The sequence below is a fragment of the Caenorhabditis elegans genome, chromosome IV (assembly GCF_000002985.6).
Source record: "Caenorhabditis elegans chromosome IV".
Taxonomy (NCBI): Eukaryota; Metazoa; Nematoda; class Chromadorea; order Rhabditida; family Rhabditidae; genus Caenorhabditis; species Caenorhabditis elegans.
This window is the reverse complement of record NC_003282.8, coordinates 2,937,535-2,956,956: the sequence shown is the minus strand read 5'-3', so window position 1 is coordinate 2,956,956 and position 19,422 is coordinate 2,937,535. Positions and strand designations below refer to the sequence as shown.

The 19,422-nt window shown below is 33.5% G+C and overlaps 1 pseudogene across 1 annotated transcript; it reads left to right on the top strand.

The window, feature by feature from the left end:
* Positions 1-17,094: 17,094 nt before the first annotated feature.
* Y54G2A.24 lies at positions 17,095-18,967 on the top strand (annotated as a pseudogene). The gene is made up of 4 exons: positions 17,095-17,134; positions 17,804-18,507; positions 18,568-18,773; positions 18,830-18,967. Coding segments are annotated over exons 1-4 (1,088 nt in total).
* The last annotated feature ends 455 nt before the right edge of the window (positions 18,968-19,422 follow it).

The window sequence follows — 19,422 nt, the reverse complement described above, 5'->3', positions numbered from 1 at the left end:
AATCTATAATCGGCTTTTTTGATAGGATAAGCCTTCTATAGGAAACAGGAACTTTTGGTTGAAAATAAAATTGGGAAAACAAATTTTTTTTCTGTCTACCGGAACGATATGAATAACATTAAATGCTGCACAAATCAAAAAACATGTTTCGGACATTGGACTAAATAGAAGCTGAGCATTTTGTGTAAACAATAGAGAAAAAAAGAAGATGGGCGGGATGAAGTGTGCAAATTGCGCCAATTACGTGGAAATTAGATGAGCGAAGCGGCGGACAGAGCAGAGGTAAAGAACTACATGGGACAATGTGACGTGGCAAAAGTAGCCAAATTTTTGAAGATGATCGGAAATCTAAAAGATTCAGTTTTTAGTTCGTTTTTCAATTTCAGAAAATTCGTGAAAAAAAATTTTTTTTTAATTTTTTTAACTACCTACCTACCTACCTACCTACCCACCGGTGAAAAATTTAATTTTTAAATTCCATCTGATATTTCTTGAAATTTTCAAATTTTATTTCACCCCAATTTTTTTAATTTAAAATTTCAATCTCGAGCCAAAATTATTCAAAAGTATAAATTTTGAGTATATATTTTTGCCAATCTTATGGAAATTTTGAATTTCGCGCCAAAAATACTTGAGCATACAAAGTTAAATAATAAAATAAATTTTGAACTCCCCCTAAAATTTGTTTGAAGAATAAAAACTTTGAAAATTTAAAAAATTAGATTTTAAGTTTTGAAAATTAAAATTTTCAAAAAATAAAAGTTTGGAAATGATGGGATTTTGATCGGATTTTTAAATAACCCGCCAAAAGAGGTAGGTAGGCACGTACGTAGGTAGGTAAGTAGGTAGGTAGGTAGGCTGGTAGGTAGGTAGGAAATTTAAAATTTGAATTTCCCGCCAGAAATTTCGAGAAATCAATTTTAATTTAAAAATCGAGTTCCCGCCATTTTTTTTTGTGAACTGAAATTTCGAAAATCGGGAATTAAAAAAAAATAGAATTTCGAATTTCCCGTTGTGTCTGAATTTCAGCGAAAATTTCTAAAAAATTAGCTTTATAAACTTTTAAAACTTCACTGAAAATTTTGAAACAATATAAAAAATTAAAAAATTTTTAAACTTGAAAAATAAGGCTTCCCAAAATTGATCTAAATGACGATAATAAAATTTTTTTGAAGAAATTTTTTCATTTCTCAAAGAACAGAAAACTAGCACCAAAGTTCTTAATGTCATAATTTTTTGTATTACAATCTGAAAATCTGCTTGAAAAATAGGGATTTTTTTGTCGATTTAAAAATTCAAACTCCCCCACGCCCTTCATCCTTTGATACGATGTAGACTTTAATATATGTGAGCACCCAGATTTTTTTTGAAATTATTTTTCCAAGTTTCAAAAAATGTAGAAAATGTAGGCTACAAACTTAAATTTTCTTAAAAAAATTATAAAAATAATTACAGAGTTTCTTCAAAGAAAAGAGGAGGTACATACATAAGTGCTCAAAAATCAAGAATCCAGCTGTTCTACTCTCTAAATATTCATTGTTCGATTCGTGTTCTTAGCATCTAAGCACACAAAGGACAGACAAAAAATTTTGGAGCACAAAAAATTTGAAACATAAATTTTCAGTGAACACATTTTTGGGGAACCCTAGAGAGCTATAACAATAAAAAATAGTGGGTTTTACTAGAAATTGCAACTTTTTGATATGTTTCGGGTGAAAGTCAAGTTTGGAAAGTTCCGGGAGATAATGTACTATGTGAAAAATGGCTTTTTAGAAAATAAAAAAAAACGGCGAAAAACGGAAAGGGGCTCATAGAAAACGCGCCAGAAATTTGACAAAATGCGCCGGAAAGTTTGAGAGTACAACAGAATATTTACATTTTGCTGAAAAAACTCTGCAAAATGCTTCAGAAAATTTACAGAATTCGGCATAAAATCGAAAGAGGTTTGCTACAGAAAGTTTACAGAGTGCGCCGAAAGTTCGAGGAGCTTAACCCAAAAACTAACAGAGTGCGACAAAAGGTTTAAAGTTGGCGCGAGAAAGTTTCCAAAGTGTGACGGAAAATTGAAAAATGACATGAAAATTGGAAAAATGCTACAGAAAGTTGAAAGAAGTTTTACAGTAGGGAGGCTAGAATTCAAATAAAATATTATATCACAGGTTCTCGGTAGTAGCCGATAATTTTTCAATTATAATTTTTAATTGAAAATCACAAATGCCTGATGAAAATTGAATATCAAATTGGATTTGAAATTGGAAGTTGTCATTTGAAAGAAAATAATTAAAATTATTAGGTCTCCAAATAAGTTCCGGGTCAAAAATCGTAATTTTCTTCGCCTTTTATCGATTTTTTTGAAACTGTGGGAATTTATGTTATCAACTATGATCTTTCATTTGACAATAGTCACAAAATTTTTTGACCACCCCAAGTGTCCTAACTCGGAGCCAATTTTTTCAGTTATTTTTCTGATCTTGCTTCTTTTTAGCTTTGAATTGAGGTTTGTGTGCGGATTTTCCTTTGTTTAGGATACATTATTAGAAAACAACAAAAGTTTGGAAAAAAATCCGTCCAAAAAAATTTTTTTTGGTTGGTCGTCAAAAAATCTTCAAAAAAAATTCTGTCGAAAATTCTTGATTTTTCATACAAAAATGATGTAACCAAGTGTAAACTATTTTTACACATATAAAACATATAAGTTTAGTTCGATACACTAAAATGATAATAGAAATTATAATTTTTTCGGATAATTTTTGAGTTTTTTTTTGAATATTTCTTGATATTCAAATTTCAAACTCAAATGATTTTTATGTTTAAAAATAGTTTACACTTGGTAACGTCATTTTTGTATGAAAAATCAAGAATTTTTGACAAAAATTTTTTTGAAGATTTTTTGACGACCGACAAAAAAAAAATTTTTGGACGGATTTTTTTCCAAACTTTTTTTGTTTTCTTACATTGTGTACTAAACTAAGCAAAATCCGCACACAAACCTCAATTCAAAGCTAAAAAGAAGCGAGATCTGAAAAATGCCTGAAAAAATTGGCTCCGAGTTAGGACACTTGGGGTGGTCAAAAAATTTTGTGACTATTGTCAAATGAAAGATCATAGTTGATAACATAAATTCCCAAAGTTTCATAAAAATCGATACACAGCGAACAAAGTTATGATTTTTGATCCGGAACTTATTTGGAGACCTAATAGAATCCACCCGCTCTGTCTATACGGTGTCGTCACTTTAATTCCCCCACTTGGGGACAAAGTTGATCAGAAAATAATAGAAAAGTTTAAAAAAGGGGCAAGTATATTCTAGGAAACGGAGGCAGAAAAAAGTGTAGACATATGAGGCTAATAAATGATGAAAGCTTGTGTATTTGTGTAGGTCAAAGAGTGGAAGTTGTCAATTAACGGAAAATAGGGAAAAGGTCTAGAATCATAAATAGAGTCTTTTTTGGATATGTTTACTATTTACGAGAATCCCGGAAATGCAATTTTTGTTTTTGGAGAAATGAAATGTCAAGCTCAACAGCATGCCTACATGCCTACAAGCCGAATGCCTACATGCCTACATGCCTACATGGCTACATGCCTACATGCCTACATGGCTACATGCCTACATGCCTACATGCCTACATGCCTACATGCCTACATGCCTACATGCCTACATGCCTACATGCCTGCATGCCTACATGCTTACATGCCTACATGGCTACATGGCTACATGCCTACATTCCTACATGCCTACATGCCTACATGCCTAAATGCCTACAAGCCGAATGCCTACATGCCTACATGCCTATATGCCTACATACCTACATGCCTACATGCCTACACACCTATATGCCTACATTCCTACATGCCTACAAACCTACATGTCTACATGCCTAGATGCCTACAAGCCTGGAAAATATTTTTATATATTCTCCTTTTTTGTTTTATTGAAAACTTTTCCGAGTAATTCGAACACGTTGAATTCGAATTTTGTAGTCAAACGTCTCAAAAATCGGTAAAAATGAGAATTTTCAGAACATTTTTTCAATTTTATGAACAATGACCCGCTAGACGAGGACAATGATCAAGATGAGGCGAGAACAATTGGCGAAAAATTTGAAATTAGTTTTTGAAGAGTAAAAGAGAAAGAGGAAAATATTTGAAAAAGGGAATAAGAAGAAACTTTTTATATTTTTTAAGGTTTTTTTTTTCATAAAATGAAAAAAAAAACGGAACATTGCATGTCGTAGACTGTCTGTCTTTAAAGATTTTTGATGTGGTAGAGTACTCAGAAAAAAAGTGCGAGATTAAATTATTTGTATTTTCAAATCAAATCATAACATGCAATTTTGAGGGGGTGATGGAGTTTTTCAGAAAAAAATTTCAGATTTTTGGGCTCGGCTTGAGAGAAAAATTTTACTTAAAATACCCACGAAGTTCAGGAAATATTTTTTAGAATTTGTAGTTGTAAAAATTGTTTTTGAGCGTTTCTGACATTCAAAAAAATCAGCAAAATTAAAAAAAAAATCATTGAAACATTTTTTCGAATGAAAAGTTCGTTAATTTTTAAAATTGAAAGAAAACATTTTCTAATTTTTTAAATTTTTTTTTGAGAGCTGTAGTATTAAAAAAATGAATATTCAAGAATGTTGAAGCAATATACTTTTTTTCCAAAATACTACAGTTCTCAAAAAATATCGAAAAACATTATTGAAAATTTTGGAGAAATTTCGATAATTTTTATAGAGACAAAAGAGACAATTCAAAAATTCGATTAAAAATATATTTCGGCAGGCATTTTGTTGCCTGCCTACCCCTACCTAGTTAACAATTTTAAACGGAAAAAGCATGTAAAAAAACCTTTTTTTTTATCCTTTTAAAAACTTTCCAGAAAATTTAGCATTTTGTTTATTTTTAGGAACAAAATGAATTTTTAGAATTTTAAATACCAAAAATAATTTTCTAAAAAATAATTTTTCATAAAAACTGATAATTTATACGACAAATACTCATACTGAGAAAAATGAGTCCTCCGCCAAAAAAAGTACTCATCACTTAAGACGGGGACTTATTTGATGAGTTACAATGACGAAACGATGAACTTTAGGAGTTCAGGATCACGACAGAGCGGAAAAAATTACGAAAACAAGGATGAGTATGTGAATTAAGAGTGACTCGTCATATGCCACGTGGTAAAAGCGGGGGGTGGCTGAAAATTTTCAGACGTAACATAATTTTATGGCTGGGGTTGTGTTTTGAGAGGGGAATAGTTTTTTTTTCAAGGATAAAGCGTTTAAACTGAAAATAACAGAAAAAAATTGGCAAAGAAAACCAAAACAACTTAGAAATCAGCCAACCGAGAGCGTTTTCACATGTTTTCTTAGAAAACCGGTACGAATTAGAGAGTTTTATTTTAGGGTTTGAATAACCTTCAAAACTAAATTTTTGAGAATGTGGCCTATCTAGAAAGGTGGCCTAGAAAATGTAAAAACTCGGCCATGTAAGCTGTCAAAATGGGATGGGTATGTGTCGATTTACCAAGCGGTTTTTTAGATTTTTTGAAATTTTTTTTGAGTTCTGGTTTGGTTTTTGGATTTCCAGAAAATTAAAATTTTTCAAATATTGTTAAAACATTTTTAGAATTTTTAGAAAATTTGAATTTTAGAATTTTCGAAAAATCACGTAGTGTCAGGCTCTCCCATCACGGTTTGATCTACAAAAAATGCGGGAATTTTTTGCCCGAAAAATGTGACGGCAGCACGTTCTTAACCATGCGAAATCAGTTCAACTCCCGCATTTTTTTGTAGATCTGTGTAGATTAAAAATAATTTTTTTCGGTTTTTTGAATGTTCAGAAAACTATTAAAATTTGCAAATCTTCTAATTTCTTGAACATTGGAATTTTTGTAAGAATAATTTGAAGTTTTTAAAGTTTCCAAATTTTGCGGGATTTCGAATGTTCAGAAAACTTGAAAAATTTGAATATTTTTCATTAATTTAAACGGTTTCGGGCATGTAAAACTGCTAAGAAATTTATTTAAAAATTATAAAATTCTTATGATTTTTTTTTTCAATTTTTGTAAGCATCATTTACTTTTTATTTTTTTTTAGTAAAATTGGAAAAAAAATTATTCAAAAAATTGAAAGGAAAACTTTCATATTTTTAGGTCAATTTGAAAATTTCGATATTTTTTTTGTCAAAAATTGAATTTTTCTTTCGATATTTAAAATTTTATAAATTTAGAATTCTACCGGAGAATTTTGAATTTTTTTCAATTTGGACCAAAATTTTCTGCTTAAAAATAGTTTTGCAAAGTTTTTTAAACAACTTTTCTATTTTTTTTCAAATAAATATAATTTTGGTATATCAGAAATTTTTGCTTTTTTTGAAAGCAATTGAAATTGTAACTACTCCTGAAACCACTGGTATCATTCGTCGAAACTCGTGGGGTGTCAAAATGTGTCAAAAAAAGTTTTGAGAAGAAAAGTGTTACACACACACACACACACACACACACGCATATCTCTTGTCAGAACGTTGCAGAGTTGTATGAATGATTGGTAAGTCCAATGAGAGTGACATTATGATTGAGACGAACCAACTGGGAAAAGTTTAGAAAAAAAGAAAAAAGAAGAAAAAAGTTGATCCGAAAGTCTAAAGTTTGAAGATTCTTGTCAACTTTTATGACGTAAGAGTGATTGCAAAGAGTTTTGTGTTTTGGAATCTTTGAAAGTAACAATTTCAAAGGGCTTTTGATTTTTTGATAATTTCTGAAACGTTTTAAATTTGCCAAAAATCGTACTCTATAACTGTCTTAAATTGGGTTTTCGGAAAAAAAATCAGTTTTTTCTGTTTATTTATTTCGAATTTTTCTGCAGCGTCAATCGACACAGGTACTGGATTTTTTCAATGTTTTTAAATGTTTTTAATTTTTTTTAAAGTTTTTTTCAAAAATTTTTGAACGTAGAAATTCAATTTAGACCGCTCTAGAGGGGCTTTTGTGACGAATTCAACTTCTACAGCAGGGGTGTGCGGCAAATTTTCCGAATTTGCCGAATTTGCCGAGCTCGGCAAATTTCGAAATTTGCCGCACACGTCAAAAATTTGACAGTACAATTTCGACTAAAACTACTGATTTTTTCGCCAAAAATTCAGTAAAATGACACAAAATTGAGTTATTTTGATGCTTAAGCAGACATACTACACGGAACTTATTCCGAAGTCAGAGGTGTGTTAAGAATTCAGTAGTTTTGGTGCTCCAAAAAACATAAAAAAATATCAAAATTTTCCGAGTTTGTTAAGAACGGCACATTTGCCGAATTTGCCGGATTATGCCGAGCTCGGCAAATGTGCCGAATTTGCCGTGCTCGGCAAATATTGAACAAAGAGATTTGCCGAATTTGCCGAGCTCGGCAAATTTTGAGATTTGCCGCACACCCCTGTTCTACAGATACTAGTCTTGGCAAACAAACAAAAATAAAAATTTGGAATTTTTGGAAGAATTGAACTCTTTTTTCAAAGAGTCCCCCCCAAATTCTTTGGTTTTCATAAAATTTTATAAATTTTTTCTTTTGGAAAAATTAATTTTTATTTTTAAATTTTGTTAAATACACAAAAGCGACCCATTTTTTTGATTTTTCCCAAAAATTCTCAAGATCTACCACTGACACAAAATTGGAAAAATGCAGTTTTAAATTTGTTTTTTTTTAATTTCCGGCAAATCGGCAAACCGGCAAATTGCCGGAATTGAAATTTGCGGCAAGTCGGCAAACCGGCAAATTGTCAATTTGCCGAATTTGCCTGAAAACCGGCAATTGTCGAAAATTTTGTAGTTTTGAACTTTTTTTGTTGGAAGTTTCAGAATTTCAATTTCATCGGCAAAATTGTACGCATCCTATGAATGTTCGTACATCTATTTTTAAAAGTTAGCAAATTTTATGAAAATATCTAAAGACAAACGGCAAACCGACAAATTGCCGGAATTGAAAATTTCCGGCAAGCCGGCAAACCGGCAAATTGCCGAACGGCAATTACCCCGCCCACCCCTTCAATTTTTTAATAATTTTGTTTTCCATTTTGCAAAAAATTTTGCATAGTCATTTGACATTTTTGCAAAATTGAAAAAAATTTAAACACTTCAGATAATTTTTTCTGAATGGTATAGGATTCATGAGGTTAGGCTCCAATTTTTCCGAATTTTCAAAAAAATTTTGAAAATTCTCAGCTAGAAAAGCACTACAACTATTTCGAAAAAACTCAAATGTCCACTTTTTGAGACAAAATATGCACAAAAAGTTGTGTAACCAATTTGTTAGAGCCCCGAAAAAGGCGGCCAAAAAATTTACATGAATGGAAATTGGGGTGGAAATTAATTTTAAGGCGTGTTCCAGACATTCTTCTTCTTCTCCTTTTTTTCTCATCAATTGTGACTTTCAGCATTGAAGAACAATAAACAATTGGGAGAAAGACTCTTGGGATCGGGAAAATGAGAAGAACTGGAACAAAAATGATGAGAGGGACAGGGAGGGAATAAGGCGGAAAAAGGATGGGTGTTTGTTGGAAAAAGAAGATTATTTTTGGGAGAGGGAGAAAGATGAGGAACCAAATGAATGGAACAACATTAGGGGAATTACTGTGCAGCGTGAGAAAAATGAAAAAGCTAAATAAATTGTGCAAGTCTCTTGTGAAGTTTGATTTTTAAAGTTGGAATTGCTCCAGAAAAAAAGGAAGGTGGAAGGTCTGGAAAACTTCTAAAATTTCCAAAAATTTTTCAAAAACTCTAGAGCTGGCCAAAAATTTCTAGGACTTTTAAAACACTCCAAAAAAAAATTCAGAAAATTTCGATTTTTTCAGAAAATAGTTTTCAGAAAACTCCAGAGCATTCCAGGAATTTCCAAAACTTTCGAAAATTTTTAATAAATTTCCAGAAGATTCCAAAAGCATCCAGTACATCTTTGAGAATTATAGAACTTTCAGAAAATTTCTACAACTGTCCAAACATTTCCAGAGCTTTCCAAAACTTTTCAAAAAAGTTCCGAGCATTAAAAAAATTTCAGAAATGTCCAGAGCTTTCCAGAAACTCTCAAACATTTTTTAAAGTTTCCAGAACATTTCAGCATATTCCAAAATAATTCTTGAACTTGCCAGAAAAGTCCAGAGCATTCTAGAAATTTCCAAAACTTCCAAAAACGTTTCTAGAATTTTTCATAACTTTCCAGAAGATTCCAAAAGCATCCAGTACATCTTTGAGAATTATAGAACTTTCAGAAAATTTCTACAACTGTCCAAACATTTCCAGAGCTTTCCAAAACTTTCCAAAAAAGTTCCGAGCATTAAGAAAATTTCAGAAATGTCCAGAGCTTTCCAGAAACTTTCAAACATTTTCAAAATTTTCCAGAACATTTCAGAATATTCCGAAATAATTCTTGAACTTGCCAGAAAAGTCCAGAGCATTCTAGAAATTTCCAAAACTTTCAAAAACTTTTCTAGAATTTTTCATAACTTTCCAGAAGATTCCAAAAATATTCAGTACATCTTAAGATTAATTAAGGAATTTTAGAACTTACAGAAAAATTCTAGAACTATCCAAACATTTCTAGGACTTTCCAAAACTTTCCAAAACAACTCTGAACATTTAAAAAATTTCAGAAAAAATCCGATTTTTTCAGGAATCTCCAGAGTTTTCCAGAAAATTCGAGAAATTTCTAATATTTCAAAAAAAAAAAGATTTCAGAGCATTCCAGAACTTTTTTAAATTGCCAAAAAATTACCACAACATTTCAGAATATTATTTAAAAAATGTTCTAAACTTGCCAGGAATACTCAGAGCAATCTAGGAATTTCCAAAACTTCCAAAAAATTTCTAAACCTTTCCAAAAAGATGTAGAACATTTTAGAGAATTTTAGATCTCTTAGAAAATTTCTTTTAAAAATTTTCCGAAATTTTTAGAAATGCCCACAAAATTTCCAAACCTTTTAAGCTTCTGAAAATGTTTTCAGAAGCTTAAAAAAAAATTAATGCCCTTAAAATATTCAAATATTTTCTATGGTGCGTAATTTGCAAAAAAAATTAATTTTAAATTTCCAAACAATTTAACAAAAAAAACAGTGGCGGGAAAAAGGTCTGCGTGCCTACGGACCTGCCTATGTAGGCACGAGGCAGGCACCCACTCGGAAATGTTTAGATAAAATTATTGGTACAACTTGGCGTATCATAAACAAAACTATCAACTTTTGCCAAAAAATTTCAAGCAAAAACAAAAATTCAGGAGGCATCGTATTACCGAAAAACCTTCTACTCAAAACTCAAGGTGTCATAAACTCCGGAGGTGTATGAGCGTATTCCAACCATTTTTCTCTCCAAGGGACCAGATTTTCCGGTCATTCAAATAGCAAAGGAAGTAGGTGTGAGCAAGCAAGCTTTTCCAATAATACTAAGAATTCGAGATACCTGAACCATGTCAGATTTGGGTTACGGAAAATATATATGTTGTGCTTTGGTTTTTGAAGGTTTTTGAAAAAAAAAATTCTGAAAATTTTGGCCGAAAAATATTTTTTTTTTAATTTAAAAAATCATCAAAAAAGTTGAATGAATCTTAAAAATTTGAATTTTTTACACCAAATTTTTTTCTGATTTTTTCTTTTAAAAAAGCTAATTTTTTTTGGGAAATCTACACCTAAATAAATTTTAAATTATATAAAACTCACTGAACACCGCTTTTGGTTTTAGCAATAAAAAAATGCAGAAGTTTCAGTTAAAATATTATATGAGTAAGCAGATTTTTTTTGTTGTAAAACTGACATTCACAAAAAGTCTGCATGTACTTTTAATACATACAGAGTAAAAAAAAAACTTTAAAAAATCATATGAATCATTGTTTTTCTTCAGATTTTACAACTGCCAAAACATATAACCAGAAACTATTGTAGCTTGATCAGGAATCAAATACAAAACTTTTGTATTCCAATGTTTTTCGCGGCATGAGTCAGACAATTTTTACACTTAAATGTAGGTCGTTAGGTAGGTAAGTAGGAAGGCAGGTCGGTAAGTAGGTCGGTAGGTAGATAGGTAGGTAGGTCGGTAGGTAGGCACGTAGGTAGACAATTATTAACTGGCATTACGCGTATAGAGCCAGCAGATAAGTAGACTGGCCGTTAGTAAGCAGGTGGAAAATAAGCCAATTTTCCACAATTAAGGAGTACGGCAGCTAGGCAGGGCGGTAGGCAGACAAGTAGGTACGAAGGATTAATGTAAGCATGTACGTAGGTATAAAGCAGGAGGGATGATGAAGGTAGGCATGCATTTCATAGGCATATTTGTAGGTAGGTATTGAGAAGGCCTGTGAGCAAGCAAGTTGGAGAGACTTTATGACAATTTTTCAAAATGACGGTAAGTCGAAAAGAATTTTAGCACACACTAGGCCCACCCATCATGACGCGTATTCTGTCACATCGTCAATCAAAGCCAAAAAAGAAAAGAAGCTTATATGAGACGTAAAGAATTCTTATTCATTCTCTTGAAACCTTCTTCTCATCTGTGTGTTTGTGTGCCCAGCGGCAACGAAAACACGTGCAAGAAGTGTTCATATTTTTGGATTTGGAAAGGGAACGGAGATTTTTTTTGTTACAATTTTTGATGTTTTTACCAGTGTACGGGGCGATTTTCAGGTTGACCCCCGAAAAATTTGTTCAAACTCAAATTTTCAGGCAAGCTTGAAGGTGCTACAGATTGCAAACAAGGCTGACAGACTGACAGGCGCACTAGGCGAGTGTGAGGCGCCTGCATTATGCCTCGTCATAAATTTCAAGCACGTTCCGTTGGCCATGATTTATTCTTAAAATAATTTGAAACTGGCTGAAAAAATTAAATTACAGGTTCAACTAAATTTTATTTGCCTCTGGGTTTTTTGTTGTTCCAATTCCAATGGGTATATTGGAATTTTGGAATTTATAACTCAAAAACTAAAACAGTTAGAGAAAATATTTCAACTAACAAAATATTGCCCAGCTTTTTTTCTACATTTTTTTAGTTTACAAAATTTTATCAACTCTACTTTGAACATAGTTACAGCGGCCGACATTTTGTGGGTCTGAACTTAACAGTGAATAAAAACGGTTAACTAGCAAAACCAGAACCGCGAGATGTCGGCCGCTTTAACTTTCCTCTAGCAATAGGTTTATAATTGTTGAAACATCAATAATTTGGTTATGAAAAGTGAAAATTTTTGGCTAAAATTCGATTAGAAGCTATAAAAATAATTTATATGTACATCTTCTTGAGATTTTCTAACGATTTGTTTAATTTTTGAAATTTTTGTATAATTTTCCAATTTATTTATTTAAAAAAAAATCCAAAACTTAAAATTAAAAAAAAAACATTTTTTTTGAGAGATTTGAAAATTTTAGTGTTTGCCCAAATTTTCTACAGCTCCTAAAATTTTTTTAAAAATTCACGAATTTTCAAAACGTTTTTAAAAATTTCTTTTTTTTTTCTTTTTCTTCAGATATTTGCATAGAATTTGCTTACTTATTAAGTTAGATGTAGGAACAGTCATAAGATGCGTACAATTTTGCCAATTGAAATTTAAAATTCTGAAATTTCCAAAAAATAAGTGCAAACCCACAATTTGCCAAAAATTCCGGCAAATTCGGCAAATCGGCAATTTGCTGGTTTGTCGGTAGGCCGGAAGTTTACAATTCCGAAAATTTGCCACTTTGACGATTTGCCGGAAAAATTCGTTTGATTTTTACATCTTTTAGTACGATTTTCCTACAAATCCCAAAATTGAACAAGTTTTTATTTTTTGAAATTTTTGTATAATTTTCCAATTTATTTATTAAAAAATCCAAAATTTAAAATTTGCACAAAATATTTTTCTGAAAGATTTAAATATTTTAGTGTTTGCCCAATTTTTCTACAGCTCCTACATTTGCGAAAAAAATTTCAAAAAATTTTACGCAAAATTCTTGAATTTTCAAATAGTTTTTAAAAGCTTCTGCAACTCTTTTTTCCGAAAATGTTGAATTTAGTGAAATTTTAAAAATTTTAAAATTCAAATTTCGCGGCAACTTCTACCAGGAACCCCTAAAAATCAAAAAAGTTGAATACAGAAGAGATCAGAAATTACTTGAAGGAAGAAAAATCCGAAACCCTCTGGGACTCCCAAATATGAAAAACACGAAAAAAAATATTTACCGCCGCCGAACAAGAGTTCTGAAAAACGGGAAATCTTTGGCTGAAACGAACGAAAAAACGTTCTCATTTCTCACTTCAAGAAGCACAAAATCTCGTTATCGCCACTTTGGGCGCCTCTTTTCATCTTGAAAATTGACTCAGAATCTTTTTTTTTTTTTTTTCGACGTGAAGATCTCTGAATGCTTGAGGAGAAAATTTGATAAAAAATGGGTCATTCAGCAAAAAAAAAACGGGGGGGGGTTCATTGGATATTCTACAGAAAAAGTAAGAGATTCCCCCTCTCCTATTTTTCATTTAATGTTTGCATTTTACTGAATACTCTTTTTATTTGAATAGGGAGGAGAGGGTCCTGAATAAGGTTTTCTGCAGAAAAAAGGTGGGGGAAACAAAATCTACTACATCCGGAATGTGTGGTGGGCGTTTGCAGGGAGAATGAACTTGTGTTTCGAGCGGAATATATAAATAAACATGGTAAATTTATGTAGGAATGTGTAGTATGGTAAGGAAATTTGTTAGGTATTTTAGGAATTTATCTCTTAAAGTAGCTGAAAAGTTGGATTTTTTTGTGTTTTCTTATTCAAAAATAAGTCAAAATTGTTTCTTCAAAATTTAAATATTAATTTTGCATCAAAATTGACACTTTGTGCCTAAGTATATTTGAAAAATCAGAATTTGAATTTTGGATAATTTTTTTTTGTTGAAAAATTAAAATTTGAACTCCGCTCCATAAGTTCTTAGAATTTTTTTTTAATTTTTAGCCATCTTTTGAGAAGTCAATTTTTCCTCTAAAATTTTTTAAATTCTGAAAATTTTTCTTTGGGCACTCTTAAAAAATTATAATTTTTTTGAAACTAAAATTTTATTTTGGCTTGAAATTTTTTACTAAAAATTAATTGTTTAATTTTAAAATTTATTTGGGGCTGAAATTTCGGTTTAAAATTCGTAATGCGGAATTTTGTAAAACAAAAATTTTAATTTTCGATGCGAATTTCAGGTAATAATAGTTGAGAAATTCGAAATTAAAATTAAAACATTTCGGAAAATATTTTTCAAATTTTCTGAAAAGTTTTGAACTCTCACACAATTCTTTTAATTTGAACTTTGCGTCGATTTTAATTCAAATAAATTAAACTGTTGAATTTGCTTTAAAAAGTTTGAAAATTTCAAATTTCGAGCCAAAATAATATTTTTGTGCCAAAAATTGTCAAGGTTATTTTAAAAAAAGCGCTAAAATTCTAAAAATTAGAGAAATAAAAATTGGACTTTAGTGCATTTTTACAAAATAGAATTTCAATTTTGAGCCAAAAATTAATTTCAATTTACCTTTGATTTTTTTGTTCAATTTAAGTTATTTGATTAGCGCTTAAATTCAAAAAAAATTAAATTTTCAAAAAAAAATGAAATTTTAAGTTAATGAACTTTTTTCCAATTTAAAATTTTATGTGGCTAAACCAGACAAAACCAAAACCTACCTATTTTCCTACCGACAAAATGTGCAGCGCCTATCATTTGCCTACACGCCTGCATGCACCCATCTCATACCTATTATCATCCGACGTACGACAAAGTAGAAAGGGCACATAGGTACACATAGGTACATAGGTAGAAAAGGTACAAGCTTAAAAATAGCAGGCAGGCATCTTGACCTTTGGAAATGCCTGAAGCTTTCAAGCTTCTCATATCTCTCACGCTTGTATTAAACACCTACCTTACAGCAAATAATAGTTTTTGTCACTTTGGAATGTACTTGCACTCATGATTGTTCATTGATTTGTGCAATGCACAGAAATCAGTAGCGGACTATACACATTTCAGTGAGCTTTTTTAAAAAATTAAAAAATTAAGAAAAGCTTTGTTGAAATGAGCTTGTAACTCGAGAAATGAGAGGGATGAGCCACCCCAATAAAAAGTTTAAAGTCCAGAGGGAAAATCAACAACTACATAGATTTTTACACAGAACAATTACGCAATTGATAGTAAAAACCAACTGTCGCCAATCTGAAACACATTTTGACAACACCATTAACAATTTAATGAGAAGCCAGAGGTCGGAATTTGTTGTAGGAGGACCTCTAGGCTTCTAGGCATGCATCGCCTAAGTGGAAGCCTGGAGCAAAACATAACGTTTGAATTGAGCCCAGCTGAAGCTTGTGCACTTTACAAAGGACGTGTTACTTCCTCAATTATGCTACAAAACCCACAGATTTCAATAATGGCAATTTTGAAAAATTTTTGAACTTTATAAAGGGAGCTCAGACTACGCAAAGTTAATTTGTAGGTGGGTTGGTTTGTTGGTTAGAGTTTGGACGTAATGATTGGGATCAGAAAGGCTTTTAAAAAAACCTGCTTCATGCCTGCCTACGTGCCTGCCTGTATTTTATGAGCCAGGTACGAAGAACTAAAAAATTAGACAGTTCGCAACTAATAAAATGAAAAAAGAAAAACTGATTCAGGTTCCAGCGCCCGACTTTTTCGAAGTAGGCAAACAAGGCACACGTAGGTTGCCTGGTAGGCAGTAGGTAGGCATTTATAAGATTTCTCAGAAAGTGATATCTGCTGAAATCAAATGAAAATTTTAATTTAGATCAAAATGCTAAAAAGCCCCAATAATTTTATAGGCTTTGGCGATTTTTCAAAACTTTCAAAGGATTATAACTCAAAAACTAAAATAGGTCGGTAAAACACTTCAACAAACAAAATATAGCTCTTAATGTTTTCTACATTTTCAAAATAAATTCAATTTTCTCATCTATACCTTTAAAAAGGTTACAGCGGCAGACATCTGGTGGGTCTGCAAAGTTGGACTCGCGAGTTGTCAGCTGCTTCAACTTTTGTTTACAGATTTTGTTGAATACTTGAAGTATTAATAAAGTTATGAAAGAGCTAGTTTCCTACAAAACATAGCTCCTGTGCACCTCCAATAAGTGCTCATAAATAACGATTAACTGAGTGAAATCAGGTGACAGCTGCTGCCGAGCTCTGCAAATGGAAAAAGAGCACAGAAAGATGATGACGGGAAAAAAGGAAGGAATTGGATAAAGAGATAAAAGGAGAAAATAAAAGAACAAAAGTGTTGAGAAGGGAGAAATGTTTCAGAAATTAAATTGTGCTCCGGGCAATTGAAAAAAAAAAGAAAACAGAAAAAACGCGGGGGGATTGAGGAAGTCTCGATTGTGTTGTGTGTGTCTTGTCGAGTGGGGGGGGGGGGGGTCTTATTCGGATATATGCTCCATACGGGCTCCCGGAAGTCATCCAGAGGAACTGTGTGTGTGTTGGTGTGTTTTCCAGCTTTTTTGGTTCAACAACTTGGGCGCACGCACATGAGAATGAGATTTTTGCTGCTTCAGACCGCCTATTTTGAACGGAACTCTTATGTGGCTGAAGATTAGGACCCGCTTAAAAATAGGAATAAGTCAACATGACTTCCTCGGAAAAAAATTCTGTAATTGCAGAGGAAGAAAAAAAAAGCTGGGATTAATTGAGCAAGTTGGCATTAGAGATTCTGACGACACAAAATGCACAAAATTCCTTTTGTTTAAAAGCCATTAGTTAGGTAGGTAGGTAGGTAGGTGGGTAGGTAGGTAGGTAGGTAGGTAGGTAGGTAGGTAGGTAGGTAGGTAGGTAGGTAGGTAGGTAGGTAGGTATGTAGGTAGGTCGGTAGGTAGGTAGATAGGTAGGTAGGCAATTATACTATGCGGAAATAATTAAAAAAATATTTAAAAATGTATTTTCATTTTTGTTTTAATTTTTAAAAAAGTTTTGAATAAATTCACGTGATAGCATTTTTATACCCTATTGACCTTTTCTTTTGTTGTCGTTTTGTGGAAAAATCTCCGTATTCAAATCAGTTCTCAATAAAATAATCGATAAAAAAGAATCGACAATTTGCCAATAGAGCAACACTTTCAAAGATGAGTGCAGATGACAGTAGCAACGTATCAGGATCAAGAGGTGAGTGAAAAGTCTACCGGCCAACCTGCATGCTACCAGTTTTGAGGTAGGCAAGCAGGTAGGCCAGATTGCCAGGCATGCGCAGGGTTCGCCGGAAGGCACGCAAGGGGCATAAAGCAGGCGTGTTGGCAGACGTCAGCCTATCGCGAAGTCAGGCGAATTAAGCAGATGCAAGGTAGGCACAATGATTGTGCGTAGGCATATAGTTAGAAAATAGGCATGCGGCAGGTGCGTAGACAGGTATGAGGTTGGCTTGTTGAGAGGAGTTTTGCCATCATAAGACATGCCTGAAGGCAGGCACGAGCTAGGCACGAAGGTAGGCGCGCGTTAGGCGCTGTGAGCTACCAACACAGGCACATATTAGGCGAAAGCAGGTGCGTAGGCAGGAATTGAATACACATTAATTTAGGCGGCGAGATAGCGAGATAGGTATGTGACAGGCAAGTGCTTGGACTGGCAATCAGGAAAGTAAGCACGAAAATAGGTATATGCGGGCGGGCAGGCACGCCGCAGGCATGTTATAGGAATAATATAAGCAGTATGGTAGGCAGATGTAAGGCAGGCGTGCAGTAGGCACGAGGTTGATATTAGGTAGGCAAGCTGGTAGGTAGGCATAAAGTAGGCACAAGACAGGATTTTATTCTAAAGTTAAAGTTGTACCAATTTCAGAGGGTCCAAGTAGAGAATCAGCAAGATTGGATTTGGCTAAAGCAGACCCAAAGTGTGCAGAATGGATGGATGATTGTATCAAACGGATGAATTCTCTGTACAACAACTCAAATATCAATATTTGTAACGTGATGACTGGCCACGAGATTATTTCGATTATTCGGCTCGCCGAGCAGATTTTCATGGACGAGAGCAACCTGTGCGAAGCGGAGGCTCCGATCAAAGTCGTCGGTGACATTCATGCCCAGTATCAGGATTTGAACCGTTTGTTCGATCTGATCGGACGGGTTCCAGAGGAGAAGCTCATGTTTTTGGGCGACTATGTAGATCGTGGACCTCAAGGAATCGAAGTCCTCATTCTCCTTTTCTGCTTGAAAATCCGTTACCGTGACCGTATCTTTTTGCTCCGCGGCAATCACGAAACTCCATCGGTTAATAAGATTTACGGATTCTGGAATGTCAGATCAAGTACGGTGTCGGATTGTGGTGGGACTTTCAGTCGTGCTTCAATCGAATGCCCATGTCAGGACTGATTTCGAAGAAGGTGCTCTGCATGCATGGAGGACTGTCGCCGGAGCTCGTCTCGCTTGACACGATTCGAAATATTCCACGTCCGTGTGAGCCGCTTGATCGAGGATTGCTCATCGATTTGCTTTGGTCGGATCCGACGAATAAGGGCGAGGGATGGTTCCATTCGATTCGAGGTGAGGATTTTTTTAACCGAAAGGCTTTCCATCAAAATTTTGAATTCTAAATTTTTCCAGGCATCAGCTATATGTTCGGAAAAGGTGTGGTCGAACAGGCATGCAAATCGCTTGAAATTGACCTCATCATTCGTGCTCATCAAGTTGTACAAGACGGATATGAAATGATGACCGGACGCCGTTTGATCACAGTTTTCTCGGTGCCCAACTACTGTGCTCAATTTACCAACGCGGCCGCCGTTGTTTGCCTGAATGCTAACTTGGAGGTAAGAATGTCTGCTTAGAGTGCCTATGGGCCTACGTATAAAACTTGAATTTTCAGATATCCTTCCAACAAATGCTTCCACCTCCACTTCCAGCAACTGCTAAGGCTAAAACTGCTCCTGCTATCGCAAACAATCCGAACGCGGATGGTGCAAAAGCTGACAAGGAATCGATCAAACAATTTGTCAAGGCGTAAACTCGGAAAAAAGAGCCCATTAGAACTTACTTCGAATAAAGAATTTTGTATTCATTCACCCATACTTTCACCAAGTATGTGGTCCCTGATGATCTTAGAATAAAGAATTTTGTAAATTTGCCCCTACATGAGCCTAGTCTCAGTGGAGGTGTGTTAGTGTTGTATACTTCATATATACTATATACATACTATACATACATACATAATATACTTCATACTTCATACTTCAAGTTAGCGCTCTTCGAAGTGTTTGTCACATTTTTGCCACTTTTAACAGAAATAACATAACCAAATTGTCTGATTGTGAAGTCTGAGGCTGATATTGCACGATTCAGGGGTGTGCGGCAAATTTTGAAATTTGCCGCACACATCAAAAATTTGACAAATTTGCCGTGCTTAACAAACTCGGAAAAATTACATATTTTTTGATGTTTTATGGAGCACCAAAACTACTG